Consider the following 17,571-nt stretch of genomic DNA (forward strand, 5'->3'; position numbering starts at 1 on the left):
ACTTTTAAAATGAACAAGTTTTATAATATGACGAAAGGTACAAGTTTTATAAACCCGAATTATGTCATAAGACTAAAACTTTATTTGAAAGAAAATTAAGAATCTCAACACACCAAGAGTGTGTGGACGAACTGAGTTCAATACAAAGCATATGATAAAAGAGACAAGTGCATGATAAAAATAATAATTTAAATGTAGATATATATTATGTCAAACAATTTAATATATGATAGGAGTAGCTAGGATGATAAAAACACTTCACATAGGTTATAATAACAGCTCTATTCTATACTTATTAGTTATTATTTCTAAGAAAATAAATAAGACTCTAATTGTTTAAAACATGTTCCCGTTATTAATCTATATAAGGTCGCCACATACCCACATTGAAACCAAATGTTCTAATACATTAATAGATTTAGTTCTATCATCACATCATGATTAATAAATCCATTAAGGTAGTTTTCACTACTACATTTTAAACATTTAATAACATTTATTCTTCAACATTTATTAGAGTGTTAGTAATTATAATAAAATTATATATAAAATAATATTTATAATGAAATATTAATAAATAATGTAATTTTTTAAGAAAAACTAAAAAAGGGTTACCTATTCCAAACTTTTTTTTAATATTGACCCATTAGGTGAGTTTGATCCAAAAATGAGTCTATTAGCGTGTTTAATATCATTGTGGGAGCGCCGCCGTTACCTGCAAAACGTTGACAACGTTTTGATGAAAACGTCACTGACGTTTTATTCTCCATATTTGACACCTAACTTACTTCTCTCTTATTCTCTGCATAACCCAGCAACAGAAATAATTCCATGTCCCCATCCTCATTTCTTTCTCTTCGGTTGTTTTCAATTCTTCAGCAACAACAAACCACTTCTAAAAATACTTGCTCCTCCCCTCACCAAATCACCATTGAAGAAAACGTCACCGCTATTTTGACTAATTTTAAACTTTAAAATTCGTGTAACACGCAAAACGGCACTACCATTTTCAGTTTTTTAATTTCAAAAAATAAAAAAATTCTTTAACACAAAAGGGCAAAGCCGTTTTCTTTTTAAAATATTAAAAAATTATTAACATGCACAAAACGATGGTGACGTTTTGTGTGTATTCTGACAGTTAAAATTTTTTTTCATACCAATGTTAAATTCAACTATACAAAAATAACTTTGAAAAACACCCATCTCTCTCGAATATTGAAAAAACTCAGCCTACCTATTCCTATTGACATAAAAATAAATAAACCTCCTCTTCTCTAAAAGTCAAAATCGGAGACCTAACCTAATGGTTGGGACAGAAGAGTAGAAATCGGGAACCTTCTAGTGCAAAGAATTAATGCGCCAAAGCTGTCGGCGTGATCTCACTCCAAATCTTGTTCACCTTCGCAATCTCGCTCTCAATCTCACTCGCGCTCTTGATCTCGATCTCGATCGTGCTTTCAATCTTGCTCGCACTCCGCTCTTTGAATCTTTTTCTCGTTTCAACAAACTCTATTTTTCTCTCTCAATCATTTTTAGGGTTTGTTATTCTCTATTTTGAGGTGATTCTAACGGAGAAGGAGAAAAAGAACCTCCTTTCGTGTTCTTTCTTCTCTAATTTTCACTACTTCTAGAAGCAGATTTAGGGGAGACCAGCATAGGCCATGGCCCTCCTAAATTTTCAAAACTTAAAATACAATAGATATAATGTTTATAGGTTTTGACAAATATATTTCCTAGTTCAATGGTTAAAGGGAGGCATTATATACTTCAAAGCATAGGTTCAAGTCCCATGTCATGCATTTAAAATTTATTTTCTTTTGTTCTTTCAATTATTTTTTTATAATTTTTTTTATCTATTATTATATAAAAATATTTTAGTTTTTATAATAATTTCTAATTGAATGTAATAAGAAAATATATATTTAAAATAAATTAGATTAAATTTTATTTTGTATAATATTAAAATCAAAATATGATTAAGTGAATTATTTATTAAAATAAATATATCTTATATATTATATTCATTAATTTATTTTAAATACATATATTAAAATTATTAGAGAAACAAATTTATATTATTTATGTTATATCTTTTATAATAAGGATAAAAATTAAAATTTCATGAAAAAAATTTTGATATAAATTATTTTTTTAATTAAAACTTTCATTTTTAATATGGTACTTTAATTTTTTTATTTTCGGCCCCCTCTTTATAAGATTTCTGGATCCGCCACTGACTACTTCATTATTATTCTTGCAATCTTCTTAAGCTTTTTATATATAATTGTTAAGATCTGTTGGCCATGAATTGATTGAATTCCTAATGTTAAGATCTTCTTAATTCAAGCTCGAGAGTCTCGAACAGGACACTGATGATTCCAGAATTGCATCTCCAGCTATTAAAGTACTCCTTTTTCTTTCCTCGCTTTATTTCCCAAATTCATTTAGTTATCGTAATAATTTTTTACACTAGAAAGCAAAGTGTTAGTAGTTAGCAATTAGAACGAGAGAAGTATTACTTGGATATGATGTGACATGTTATGACTATTGCGTGCATCGGGAGTTACTGGCTGAAATTTTTGTCAACTTCAATATTGATAATGTATACTTGTACATACCATATATTTTATAATTAGGGGTTATATATATTGCTCCATAGTCCATATATATAAGAACTTGTTATTTTATAAAGTTTAATCATTCATATAGATGTTGTCATTATACGAGGAAATTTGAAATAAAAAATATAGAAAATTAAGAAGGCAACAGTGCCTATTAGTTTGCAGTTAATTTTTTTACAAAGTAGAATTACTCAAGCCTAATATTAATTCAGTGATGGTTTTGGAATTGCTATTTTTTCTGTTTTCTTGATCCATTCATGTCCATATAAGATTAGAATCAAACACATTTGATTATTTCCATTGTTACATTCTTGAAGCACAAACATATTTGATGCTATCAAACATCATTTTTATTTATCTGAATCTGGCTATTACAGAGCATTTTCCTAGGTATTTCAGTTTCTATTCAAATGTCTTACTTTTTTGTGTCATTTTATAGATCAAAATGGTAGCTTTGTGATTTTGTCATCCAAGTAAACTTTTACAGCACTTATTATGCAATCTGCATGTATTTGCTTTACCTTTCATTTGACTAAAATGATTGCAATATGTATAATACTCCATCCCTATCTTATGATCAATTTTAAATCAAGTTGATTTTATGATCAATTTTAAATCAAGTTGATTTTACCCAAGTTTATGTTTCACCACTTTGGTTCGTTTCCAGAAACAACTGTCAAACAAATTGAGGATGCATTCAAGAATTTACAACAAAGGAGGATATTGCAATTGTACTAATTAGACAATATGTAAGTCATATATTCTTTCATGAAAAATCCTATATTTTATGCATTGCAGCAGGTTTTCAAAACTTACGTATGAGCTTTTGGTTGATCAATTTTCCAATGAGTAATGCTATACATCATGGTACTACTGCAGTATTATTTCCAGATAGACGTGATGGACGAGCATTCACCCTGAAGGTGATACACTCACTACTGCAATCTTGAGTTGATGGAGTTCAGTTGTTACTTATTAGTTATTAGATGTTGCATCATTTAAGTGGCAACAGCACCTAGTGCTCCACTTGCTACAACACCTTAACCTGCCTAGTGAGTATTACAGCTTATGATTATGCCATAGTTGTAATTTGTGTATGGTGTTTTTTTTTAATTAAATAGTCAAATGTATATCTTTTGTGTAGAGCACCAAAGAAATCCAAGAAGTAACCATTAGCATTTCCAATAAACTAGAAAGATGGTGAATCTTTGATGGTTCTAATTTCTAGAAGTATACACTTTCATATATTAATTGAATTTGATTATGTAAGTTCAATTTTCCCTTTCATATCTTGGTTACCATTTTTCAATGTTTCTTCTAATTCTAGCTTCTTTGTTGAAAGTTTTGTATTTTTATTTTCTTTGCTAGCCCTCACACTCACTCACTCTTGGCTCACCATCATCATTGTCTTTTTCAGTCTTCTAGTTTCATTCTGCTTCCCCTCACTCCATTTCAGCCGTTCTAGTCTCGATCTTCTCTTGCTCACCCTCACCGCGCACTACCTATAACTGGTTGTCAATTCTGGTAAGGTTTGTTCTGCTAGCTTTTTAACTTGTGATTTTTTGAATTTTCATGTGTAATTTAATTAATGACATTCGTGGTGTCTTGCTATTTGCTAAGATGTGGTTGTAAATACTAAACTGTGAAATATCTTTAGTAAAATCTGCTAAAAAATGTAAGAACTATGGAAAAACTTTCTTACCCTGAATTTGTAACTCTTAATATTTCATTAAAAGAATTATCTATCATCAATATTAGAAGTTAAAATCCATATTAATTAAATGGGTCTTGAAGACACCATCATGGCAAAATTATAAGCCTTGTAATACTATCTTAATGAGTATGTTTTGAAGATATCATTGTAATGTTAATCCCTGAAGGATCACATATAATCCATTTAGATATATAAAATATTCAACTTTAATTTGTCTATGGTGGTAGTATTATTTGACCTTGCATATCAAAAAGGAATTATTCTTTGATTAATCATTTTGTTTGAAAAAGTGTACTATAATAAAAGTGAGTACCTTATTATAAAAGATCCTGCAGATATTTGGAGAAATTTATAAGAAAGATATTATTATCACCTAAAAAGTATGCTTCTTTTGAATGCCTAAAACGACATTCTCGATAGGATTATGTACATTCATTATGAACTAAAGGATCTTAAAGATATCTTTTAATAATGAAAATTTGCATCCTCATAGGATTGAATAAACTTTACCGTTATCGATTTTGACAATTCGTTGATCTGCCGGAAGCAACTATAAGAATAATAACGTTATCGCTTATTAAGAAAAGAGAATAAGAATGGTGTTACCGTTTTTCATAACAAATGCTATATTGTTAAAATATAATCATTCTCTGAAGTAAATGTGTCGTTATAATTCAAAATTATAATCGATCATCTAAAGAAATTTAGGTATTCCATCAAAGAGATGTATTAAAAGATTATTCCATGAAGTGATTGAATCTTATTTTCATATTACCTAAAGTATATGAATAAATATTTTGCTATCTAATATTCCCATAAGTGAATATATATTAAGTAAATAATACATACGATTTTGTGTGATTATAGAAGTTATTATATGGATTAATTTATTATCACCAATTTCTAAACAGAAATTGGTTTGTCTAACTATAAAATTCTTATTCCTAGTACTTCAATTCCATAAAGAGGAGTGACAAAGTATAAATATAAAATTGGTATTAAAGTGAATAGTCTGATAATTGGCTGGGTTTTTTAATATTGTAGAGAGATGAGTGATTTTATTCATTATTTTTGTATGCGTGAGTTATACACTATGGGGGAAAAGGTTTAATGTGTCAGAGCACACTTGTGCTGTTATCAATCGATCCAGTCCGAAAATCATGACGATGCCCTCCAAAGTAATCGTGCACCTCCATGTAGAAGATGAAACGTGTGCGTCTTAGGATGCCACATTTCAACCAGTGCGTCTATAGTCGAGCTGTGAGACATGATCTTTCCAATCTGAGATATGTGATAAAATCTGCTCTCTCTCAGTTCTGCCTCTACCCTAACATCATGAGTCTATTTGGTATAAATGTCTGGTGTGCAAATTTCTTGAACTCTAAAAACAAAAATAATAATTAACAGTTAGTAACTAAAGCCAGTCGATAACTACTATCACTTATAATATAAATTAATACCAAGTTCAGTAACAAATATAATTAATAATTGCTACATTACTATTAAATTCTAATAAGGGTTAAGTACTAAAATCGTCCCTAAGGTAAGGGTCGAAAATCAAATTCATCCCCGACCTTTTTTTGTTATTAAAATCATCCCGAACATTCAGATACACTTTAAAATCGTCCTTCCCCCCTCAAAAAATTTTTTTGGACACTTTTGCCCTTTAGCCGTTACTGTCCATTGGAGGTTTTAAGAAATAAAGTTAATTTATTTGTTTATTTATTTATTTATATAAAGTTCTGATTTGGGGAGGGTTGGGATTAAATCAGAGCAGTCATCCCTAACCAACGAAGCAGAGAAGGAGGAAGGGCTTTCGAAGGTGAGTGGAGCTATGGCTGCGGAGAGCTCACGGTCGTGTCGGAGTCGGTCGTCTGCGCAGAAGAGGGAGCTTGTGTGTGGACATGGAGAGAGACTCGTGCTTAGGATTTCGGGAACGAGGAACAACCTTGGGCGACGATTTTGGGGGTGTGTCTACTTTGAGGTTAGGGTTTTAAGTTTCTGTAGGTGGGTGATGGAAAGGTATTGTTTATTCTGGGCTCTGACTCTGGTGGGTTACTGCAGATCCAAGAGGATTGTGATTTCTTCCGATGGACAGACCCAGAAGCAGAGAGTGAGGATCCTCGTGTTGCAAGGATGAAGAGGAAAGTTGCGGCTCTGAAAGAAAAAGTGAGGGACATTGAGTGGAAGTTCAAGGTTGCTGCAGTGTTAGGGATTTCTGGATGAGTTGTTTTGTTTTGCTTCTGGTCATAGATTTGGTTCAATCAGAGGGAGGGGGTAGTGTGTGTGATGCCATTGAAGTATGGTTGATGAAATTAGGAGAGAATTTAGTGTTCATTTTGAATTTGTTTGATTGGGTCTGAGTTATGTAAATTGAGATGTACTGGGTCTTGTTGAACATCTGGGGTTAGTTTAGGGTTTTGTTGATTAATTTTGTGAGTGAAATGATCTCCTTGTAATTTGACAATTAATTGGAATGGCAAATTTATCTGTTAGCAAGGAAATTGTGACTGAACTCTTCTATTAATCAACTCTGTAACATATCAATTCAAATAAGGAAATTCATTAAACAGAACCAGCATAATATTAGGCAGAACACAGTCTAGTGTAATTCAGTAATAAGCATAGGAAAATAACACCAAATGGTGGATACTTGAGTCACCATCAATTCCATTACATGGAGACTAAAAAAAATATAGTCTAGGACATTCAAAAAACCTACTACAACTCTGTTGCTCACTAAGAAAGATTAATCATAAGCCATGTTGTCAAGTTTTCAAAACCAAAAAAAAGTGTCACAAACATTGTCTCAATTCAAGCAACAGTACATTGATTACAGCACAAAAGACAAATTTTCACAACAGTCTAAAGTTTTTCCCAAAGTCTTGGTGGAAGTTTAGCCATGAGCCTCAGCTTTCTAGGAGATACATGCAGTGAAATTCTGTGACTGAAGGAGACAGGCCTGGCTGGTTGGCTGGAGTTGGCTGCACCCTTCTCCTTTGGTGCTGGTGGTTATTGTGTAAGGCTTCTGGTGGGCTTTCTGTTGGGCCTTGGGTGGAGATTACCTGCTGCTGGACTGTTGGGCCTAGTAGAGGATGATGTGGGCTTGGACCTGGAATGGGTTGAGTTGGGCTGAGAAGAGGTAGTGGCTGGTTGGGGCTGAGATGATGCTCTAGACCTGGTGGACCTCCTCAAACCTCAACTTGCAGATTGCATGTTAGGCTGGAATGAAGCTTTAGATCTGGTTTTGGGTCTGATAGATGAAGGCTTCCTTCTTCCTCTGGTCCTCTTGCTAGCAGCTTGCCTTGGTTGTTGGGTCTGAAAGACATTAAAAAATTCAGTTGATGGAAAAATAAAACTGTAACCCTAACATACATGCAGTTGATGATACACACACACTTACATCTAGGGATGGCTTCTTGCATCCTCCCCTCTTGTGTCTAGATTCACCACAGTTTGAGCACCTTTGGATTTATCCCCTCCTAGACAAGTGGGACTGGCTGCTGTCCGGAGGCTCATCAGGTCATCTCTTCCTCTTCTTGACTGGTCTGTGGCTAGGCTTTCGATAAGGAGGGGGCATGACATCATCAAAGTTGGTTTTCTCCCACAAATCTGGGCCATTCAGAGGATTGATGACTGAATCATAGCACTTGACATATGCAGCCTTCTTGTAGTAGTCATCAACAAATCCATCTATGTCAAGGCCCTTATAGTTGATGCAGCTAATGGCATGGGTGCAGGGAATACCACTAAGCTGCCACTTCCTATAGGAGCACTCGTGAGCAGAAAGATCAACAGAAAATTTAGACAAACCATTAACAACCTTATATGTTTGTGCAGCAGACCAGTAAGGCCTCCACTCACCAGCTAATCTGCCTCTCCTCTCTAGTTTCATCCTAGTCCGAGGTAAAACTGTCCCATTAAAGTTCTTAATTCTTTCCCTATTAAGAGCCCACCTACTCATCAAATAAACCCTTATGTCCTCCAACATTGTCACTATAGGTTTCTCCCTAGAGTCTACTATTGCACCATTAAAGCTCTCACACATGTTTTTCACAAGAGTGTCACATTTAGAGTGAAAATTAAACCTGGACCTGCTCCAAAATCTTGGAAGAATAGCGTTTAGATGTCTGTGCGCATCCACATTGATCTGCCTTATGATTTGCATCTCTTTCTCCCATTCCTTCCAGTGTGTAGCCTTTGCACACCTCCACATCAGCTGCTTCAGGTGTAACCCAGGAAATTTCTTCCTGAAGTTGCTGTAAAGATGGCGGACACAGAACCTATGGTCCACTCCTGGAATGACCTCATCAAAAGCAGGCAAGAGACCCTAATAGAGCAGGTAAAATTGTGTTACATAACAATAACTGCATCAATAAAGGACAAAAGCTTCAACATCCAGAATTTAAATTTATCAAATGTAAGATTTTAATTGCTTCCAGAATTTTAATTATTCGATAACCATTTACCTTTTGCTGATCAGACATGAAGGTTGATTTCCCAATGACCTCAGCTCCGATGTCGTCAATGAGCAGCCAGAAAAACCACTTCCAGGTGTCTTTAGTCAATGCCTCCACAATGGCGTAGGCGATTGGAAGCATTTGATCATTAGGATCCCACCCTATCGCTGTCAACAACTGCCCCCCTTGAGGTGTCTTTAGAAAACACCCATCCAATCCAACAAACTTTCTACACTGCAGGAAGCTCTTCTTGCAAGCAGCTAGACACACATATACCCTTTGAAAAATGCAATAATTGTTTAACCCTTGGTGCTGGTCCTCAACCTCAAAATCAGCGTACCTCTGTACCTTGAGCGTCACTGTGGACCCTGGATTAGCACGTAGCAGTTCCGAGCAGTAGTCAGCAATCCTTTTGTACTGCTTCCGGTAAGCTCCCTGAATCTCATCCAATGCAGCTTGTCTAACCTAGCTGCCATTGATGTTGTCACTATCAAATTCCATTTCCTTTGTGCCTTATTGACTAGGTCCTTTATCTTCACTTTTGGGTTACCTTCCACTTTCTTCCTAAATGCTTTACTCAGCCAACCAGTATGCAGTATCTCTACCCTATGTGACTGGCCACAAGTATGCTTAAGGTTCATTGACCTAAGTTGCCAAGTCTCCTCCTCACTCATTTTTGCTGCGTATAACCAAAACGGGCAACCCTCTTGACAAACAGCCCTCACCCTAACCAAGTCAAGTTTCGCATACCTCAGTCCCCTTCTTTTTTGCACTGCATAAGCTGTTACAGTGTCCTTGAATTCCTCCCTTGAAGCAAACACAGTTCCAACTTCCCATTTGTACCTTGTCATGTCTTTCACATCTTTATGGATTGGATATCTAATTGCTTCATTGTTATCATCATCCTCGCTGTCCTCTTTCTCTGAACCACCACCCACTTCATAATCCACATCAACTTCATCACTATTGAACCCTTCCTCATCACTGAAATCACTTCCTGCAACCCCTTTTCCTTTTTCAATCCGATCACCATCCGTCCCGCCTCTTACTTCATCAAATCTGCTCTCATCATCGTACTCCTCTTCACTATCTGTAAACATCACATCATCTGCACTGTCAACCTCACCATCAGATGGAATGAAATCCTCATCATCACTATCCTCATCACTATTCGATTTAACCTGCTCATCCGGGTTCAGCTTATCTCCCTCTTTAACCGTCTCCGCATTGGCCCTGTCCACCTCCTGACCCCATCACCATGATAAATCACCAACTGTTTCTGATTATGTACCTCTTCATCATTGGCCCTCTCCGCCTCCTGAACCTGTTCACCTGGGCCTCCAACATCAAGAAATCCTACTTCAGGAAATTCTTCATCAACCTCAACCTTATGGACCACGTACAGATCAACATGACCCCTCTTCCCTGTTATTTTACTCATCTCAATGGCATCTCTGTCTCCCTCAAATAACTTCAAATCGTTCTCTAACCAATCAGAACTTGAGTCCTTATACCAGAAAGCTACAATTTTTTCATTTGTGTACCCAAACTGTCCCACCTCAGCATATGCCTCAAAAAGAGACCAGCAATCCATATCAACATCTTCGATCACAGTCATTTCTCCCCATATATACTCCAATGTACCATTGTCATACCCAAATCTACCACCATGGTAGACAGTCATGTTTAAGGTTCCCATCACCTAAAACCTACAAATAAAAATCACACCCAACTCCCATTTGTAAACCACCAAATACCCTTCGCACAGTATTAAGTTCAAGCTCCAAAAAATCAAAACAAATGCTGCACACATACCTGATTCGAGATGACTACCACGAGAACGAGCTCCTCTTCCACCCTTTCCCACGCAATGCAAACGCAGTGACGCTACTCCTCAGGCCAGCACTCACTCTGTTAGGAAATCATTGAAGGTGAAGGATTAGTGTTCATTTATGTAACGTTACTCACATAATGAAGCTATTTCACGGGAATAAAACACGAAGCGTCAAAGGAATCAGGGGCAAATTTGGAATTAAAATTTTTTTAATGCACTTGAGGACGATTTTAAAGTGTATTTGAACGTTCGGGATGATTTCAATAACAAAAAACGGTCGGGGACGAATTTGATTTTCGCCCCTTACCTTAGAGTATCTGAATGTTCGGATGATTTTTTATCTATTTATTTATTATTTTACAATACGTTATCAGCACAAAACTCTGATCAAATTTGAGGAAGAGAATATATAAGGTAATGATTTTAATTATGGAAAAACTTTCTTACCTTGAATTTGTAACTCTTAATATTTCAACAAAAGAATTATCTATCATCAATATTAGAAGTTAAAATCCATATTAATTAAATGGGTCTTGAAGACACCATCATGGCAAAATTATAAGCCTTGTAATACTATCTTAATGAGTATGTTTTGAAGATATCATTGTAATGTTAATCCCTGAAGGATCACATATAATCCATTTAGATATATAAAATATTCAACTTTAATTTGTCTATGGTGGTAGTATTATTTGACCTTGCATATCAAAAAGGAATTAGTCTTTGATTAATCATTTTGTTTGAAAAAGTGTACTATAATAAAAGTGAGTACCTTATTTTAAAAGATCCTGCAGATATTTAGAGAAATTTATAAAAAAGATATTATTATCACCTAAAAAGTATGCTTCTTTCGAATGCCTAAAATGACATTCTCGGCAGGATTATGTACATTCATTATGAACTAAAGGATCTTAAAGATATCTTTTAATAATAAAAATTTGCATCCTCATAGAATTGAATAAACTTTACCGTTATCGATTTTGACAATTCATTGATCTGTCGGAAGCAACTATAAGAATAATAACGTTATCGCTTATTAAGAAAAGAGAATAAGAACGGTGTTACCGTTTTTCATAACAAACGCTATATTGTTAAAATATAATCATTCTCTGAAGTAAATGTGTCATTATAATTCAAAATTATAATCGATCATCTAAAGAAATTTAGGTATTCCATCAAAGAGATGTATTAAAAGATTATTCCATGAAGTGATTGAATCTTATTTTCATATTACCTAAAGTATATGAATAAATATTTTGCTATCTAATATTCCCATAAGTGAATATATATTAAGTACATAATACATACGATTTTGTGTGATTATAGAAGTTATTATATGGATTAATTTATTATCACCAATTTCTAAACAGAAATTGGTTTGTCTAACTATAAAATTCTTATTCCTAGTACTTCAATTCCATAAAGAGGAGTGACAAAGTATAAATATAAAATTGGTATTAAAGTGAACGGTCTGATAATTGGCTGGGTTTTTTAATATTGTAGAGAGATGAGTGATTTTATTCATTATTTTTGTATGCGTGAGTTATGCACTATGGGGGAAAAGGTTTAATGTGTCAGAGCACACTTGTGCTGTTATCAATTGATCCAGTCCGAAAATTATGATGATGCCCTCCAAAGTAATCGTGCACCTCCATATAGAAGATGAAACGTGTGCATCTTAGGATGCCACATTTCAACCAGTGCGTCTATAGTCGAGCTGTGAGACATGATCTTTTCAATCTGAGATATGTGATAAAATCTGCTCTCTCAGTTCTGCCTCTACCCTAACATCATGAGTCTATTTGATGTAAATGTCTGGTGTGCAAATTTCTTGAACTCTAAAAACAAAAATAATAATTAACAGTCAGTAACTAAAGCCAGTCGATAACTACTATCACTTATAATATAAATTAATACCAAGTTCAGTAACAAATATAATTAATAATTGCTACATTACTATTAAATTCTAATAATTGTATCAAAATATTTATTAATTATTAACCACTACAGTAATTATAAAAATTACTTACATATATAAGATGTCAAAGATATTCTATAATATAGTCATCAGCACGTGTTATGTCACATTTTTTCATCTTCATTTTTTTTAAACTTTACAACAAAAACAAATATGAATAATTAATGATAACTGTGATAACTGTATCCTATTCACTAGTGATTAATATTTTACTGAAGCTTAAAAAAATCAATAATAATAATAATTAAATACAACTACTAATAATTACACTTACCTAGTTGAGTGGTGTTGCATATTTTTTAGCGACCTTTTTTTCAAAAGATGTGGGTGAGGAGTAAAAAAATTTTAAAAGTGATAGTTGTTGTTTTTAGGACCACAAAAGAAGAAATGAAGATAATGTCGCTACTAACTCAGTTAAGCGAAGGGGGTAAGAGACACATCCACGTGTCATCCATGTAAAACGTCACCAACGTTTTGTAGCTTAACAGCGTTGACGTTTTGTTCGACTCTGACAGCGCTTTCCATAGCGGCGTCAATCATGTCAATGGGCTCATTTTGGTGAAAAACAATAAATCAAGGGCCAATATAAAAAAAATTCTTGATAATTTGGTTAATAATATATTTTGTTTTTTCGTGGTAGATAATTCTATGCTCAAGAATAATATAAATCTCAAAAATTATTCACAAAACTTTGTTTCTAATTCTTTTATAAATACTTGGGTTACCATGAAGGGAGATATATATCTTAGAGAATATTTATAAAGTTCACTTATTCTCTCTATTTTACTTTTATATCTACTTCTTTCTCTATTTATTTAGTATACCATAATTAAAATATATAAATACCCATAGTATTTATAAAATAAAAAATGAATACCTTGTTTGAATTAAAAAATTTGAATACAGCATACAATATATGTACTATTTATTGTATACGATATATGTACTATTTACTATGTAGTACTATTTAAGTGTACAGTACTATACAAATATACAGTATTAATCTTATATACATTATTAATGTGTGTATAATTTTATTTTTTATTTTTATCATTTTATGTCCCAATAAATTTGTAACATACTATAATTTCTATTTACGTGTATAACAAACTATTTTGTATAGAAAATATTTCATTTTTATATATGTACTGTAGAAAAGTCAATTTTATTTCACAAATAGAAAATCATAAACTAATTCTAATTTCTATAAGAGTTAAAATTTAGTTTCTTGAAAAGATTATTTGGATTTTAATTCAAATGCTCCAAAAGAACTCTTGTTTTGTTCATCATAATGCTTATAAGTTTTGAAGATATTTATTAAAACAAATATCATATTGAAAAATTGAATAAGAAAAATAATAAGTTCTTTTATATTATTAGTTGTGATTCAAATAACTAAGAAATATATACTGAAAATATATAATCTCGTATGGTATATATTACGTTTATAGTATCCCCCATTCTCAGTTTTTATTAGTCAGCCCACACACTGAACAAACACACGACCCACACCCACGAGGCATTGTTGGCCGAGCGCAGAAGAGAAAGCACGGCGCCGGCGGGCGTCATTGCCGCCGTGCCGCCGTGTTGCATCATGGAGGATGAGTGAGCGGGAGACAAACACGAGAGGGAGAGGGTCGCGCCGCCACGGTCGTCCGGGAGAAACGCCGGAGAAGTTGCTGCGTTGTTGCCCGTGCCGCCGCTGGTCCACCTTGGAGCCATCGTCGAGCTCGCAGGTGAGGGGGAAACACAGTGCCGCCGACTTCACCAGTCTTTCGCCGTCGAATCCTCCTTGTCGCCGCCATTCGAATCGCGATCCAGAGAGAGGGGAGATGCGAGCCATGGCCGGAAGGGAGAAGACGCCGTGTCTGGAAGTCGCCGTCGTCCTCTCTGCACCGCCGTCGTCCTTTCCACAGGGCCAGCCGCTGTCTTGCATGGCAGAGCCAGAAGTAAGAGTTCGGGAGCAGAGCAGGCGAGAGAGAGATCTGAGGCTGGACTGGGAGTCCAACCACCGCGTCCAGCCACGTTTGTGTCGCCGGCGCCGCCTCCGCCGGAGCTGTCGCCCTCAGAAAGGGGTTTCGGACCGCCGGGAGTGGTTCTGTGACTTCCGGGAGCACCGTCGGAGCTTCTGGCTGCCTTTGCCGTCGCCGGAAAAGTATGCCGGTAAGGGTTTTAAATTGCGGTTTCTGTCCTTTTTGGATTTCGGAAAGAGTATTGACACTGCATGGTTGTACAGCTGCTATTATCAGAATTCGGGCCGCCGCCGTTATTCAGAATTTATTAACGGAGCCGCTGCCGAGTCGATTTGGAGTTGCGGCTGTTTTGTTTTGTTAATCTAGTGAGTATCTCTATTTCGGAAGTCTCGCGGTAGTATTCTGTTGTGTTCGGTTAATGAATGAGTTTTGATAACATGGGGTCGAGTCCTGATTATTGTATGTTGCGATTAGTGTTGCTATGGTTATTGCGAACGAGACTGAGAGCTGAGGTTTTGGTTGCCGTCAGTTCGGGTTGAGGCGGAAAGGACTTGATGAGGCGTTTGGATTATGGAATTGCGTTTTGAGATAGGGGCACTTTCCAAAAACTATATTTTTATATGTTGGAATTATTACATATGGATACTGATGTGAGAAAATGTGTATTTGGTGATTGTATCGGCTTTATGTATTATTTGATTGACTCGAATGTTTATAGATGTTGGTTTGGCTGAGTTGTTGTGCGGCTTTGTGAAATATAATATTTTGAAGCTGATTCTTTAAATATTTGAAATCTGAGTTTAATCCGTTGAGGATTGATTTGAATCGAGTTGATTATTTTGATGATGTGAAAGATAAAATACTCTTGAAATTCAGCCTGGGTTTCTTTAATTGATTTGGTTTTGATAAATGATTTATTGCTGACCCGATTCTTTAAAGCTTTGGAAATGAGTTAAATCGGTTGACATTGAATTGATTTTGAAATGGTTTTCTTGAGATATGCCACTGAGGCGACTGTTGGATTTAGCTTGCCTTGAATTGATTTCTGGTTTTGAGCTGTTGAAAAGGAATGAGAAACGGTTTAGTTGGGACCCGAACCGGGTGGCAAAAGTCCAAGTTTTAGGAGAGGTGCTTGACAAAAGGATTTTTGCCGGTATAGAAATTATCAAATGATCAATCGTAGTATAGTCTAAACCGACGCAAAATCCTTCATCAAACAAATCTACAATCTATATCCGAGAGTACTAGTCTCTCGAGTCGTTCTCCCTTGGAATTGCCAAAGTGTGCATCTCATTGATTTAGTAAGCTTTGTTGGAATTCTTTGAAGGGTTTAGCAAAGCTATGAAAAATTAACTGCCTCCACGCCTAAGTCACGTGACTTCATTAAAAATCATTTTCGCAAATCGGCGCGCACGCGCAAGGCACGCGCACGCGCCGTTGAGACGTCTTGCAATGTGCGCGGAGGCGTGATGTACGTGTGCGCGCCCATGAAGATCCTGGCTTAGCCGCTTCTCAAGCCGGCTCTTGGCTTCGGCTCCACGTAGCCGTATCCACGCGGGACCATATCAATAAGGCAAGCTCGGCGGTGATGGATGACCCATGTGTGCTTGGGAGCACGTAGTGAGCTAGAATTTGGGCCCATGCCGTAGCTTCTTGAGTGAGGTGGCGGACATCTAGACCCTTGGGTCTTTGCTTTATGGTTCCCCGAATCCAAAATGCGTCGGGTAAAGCAATGACGCGGAGGATCGCGCTCCAATCGAATGTGCGGTCAACGCATGCAGCCAAGACTTCTTGGTAGGCGTCATACGCATCCGTTGACGGTGCAATCCCAAGGACTTCTCGGATGGTTTCCACGGTGACCGACACTTTTTTCTGGCGCACAAATATTGATGTGAGATGGGGTGAGTGGAAGTTGGAGTAGAATTCCACCACCCATGAGAGATTGGCCTCCGTAGGTTGCCTCAATAGGAATCTCCAATGCCTCCGGTCAATGTGTGGCATCACAATCGGACTGAGGTGAGCCGGTAAGACTAGGAGGGGTTCCGGATGGTAATTCCTTTCAATAATTCTGGAGTAAACAAGTTCGCAGTAGCGGTTAGGAAACTTGTTCGAATCCTTTGGAGGGTTGTCCTTCTCTAGAACGTCAACGGGGCCCTTAGTCTTCTTTAGGAGGGGCTTGGCCGTTAGTTCTTGGCGGGCTTTATTGGAAGCTGGCTTCTTGGGGCCTTTCCCGTTGTCCTTTTTGATAACCATCCTGTGGAAGCAAGAAAGGAAAATATCAAACCAAAAGAAGCGGAGATACATGAGCGCTATGTGATGAAAAGTTATGCCATAGAATATGGGTGTCTTAGTTACATGACAGCTGCAACATGTAACTAGGACAATGTGTGAAGCGCAAGGCAAAAAATTTTCTTGTGGTGCAAGGGTAGTTTAGGCATGCAAGGAAGAAGCATGAGAAGCATACACCCTTAGGGACCATAAATGGGAGGCAGCCAAGAAAATGGAAAGAATGGTTTGTGGAAAGGGGGGATGCACTCAAAAGTGGTTGGTGAGAGGCAATGTAGTCACAATGAGTCCAAAATTTAAGTATGCCTTTCATCAAACACTTGGTGTGCATCCTTCAAGTAGTATGTGATTGTGTGAAAATGAGAGCAATGAAGCTTTCCACAATCCATTATTAATGATTATAGTGCATATTGATTGGAAGAAAATTAAGCAACACCATTCATCTACTTATGTAATGAGTTTGAGACCTAAGTGCTCATGAAGAGCAAAGAAGAAAGAAGGAAGTAACTAGAGAGGGGAGGAAGAGAGAAATAAAAGAAGAAGGAAGTCTACCTAAAGGGTGGTGCAACTAAGTGAGTGAGAACTACAGGAGATTAATGGACTAAGAGGGAGCTTAGTATAATACCTTGTGAGATGGAGAAGGATGTGGAAGAAGAAGGGAGGTGGAATGAGAATGAAGGGGTAAGTGTGTCCCTTTTATTTTTT

General features: G+C 36.1%; 1 protein-coding gene across 1 annotated transcript; it reads right to left on the reverse strand.

Moving 5' to 3' along the window:
• On the reverse strand, nucleotides 7,859-10,479 carry LOC107647087. Its single transcript, XM_016351211.1, has 4 exons — nucleotides 10,087-10,479; nucleotides 9,163-10,039; nucleotides 8,805-9,055; nucleotides 7,859-8,665 (listed from the first exon to the last, which is right to left on the reverse strand). The coding sequence occupies exons 1-4, from the start codon at nucleotides 10,477-10,479 to the stop codon at nucleotides 7,859-7,861; spliced, it is 2,328 nt and encodes a 775-aa protein (XP_016206697.1).

This window comes from Arachis ipaensis, chromosome B06, assembly GCF_000816755.2.
Source record: "Arachis ipaensis cultivar K30076 chromosome B06, Araip1.1, whole genome shotgun sequence".
Lineage (NCBI taxonomy): Eukaryota > Viridiplantae > Streptophyta > Magnoliopsida > Fabales > Fabaceae > Arachis > Arachis ipaensis.

Coding starts and splice junctions, on each gene's coding strand:
- LOC107647087 (XM_016351211.1), bottom strand. CDS start 10,479: ATGACTGTCTACCATGGTGGTAGATTTGGGTATGACAATGGTACATTG. Junction 10,040..10,086: donor AGAGGGCCAATGATGAAGAG/GTACATAATCAG, acceptor TGATGGGGTCAG/GAGGTGGACAGGGCCAATGC. Junction 9,056..9,162: donor CTGCTACGTGCTAATCCAGG/GTCCACAGTGAC, acceptor ATGTGTGTCTAG/CTGCTTGCAAGAAGAGCTTC.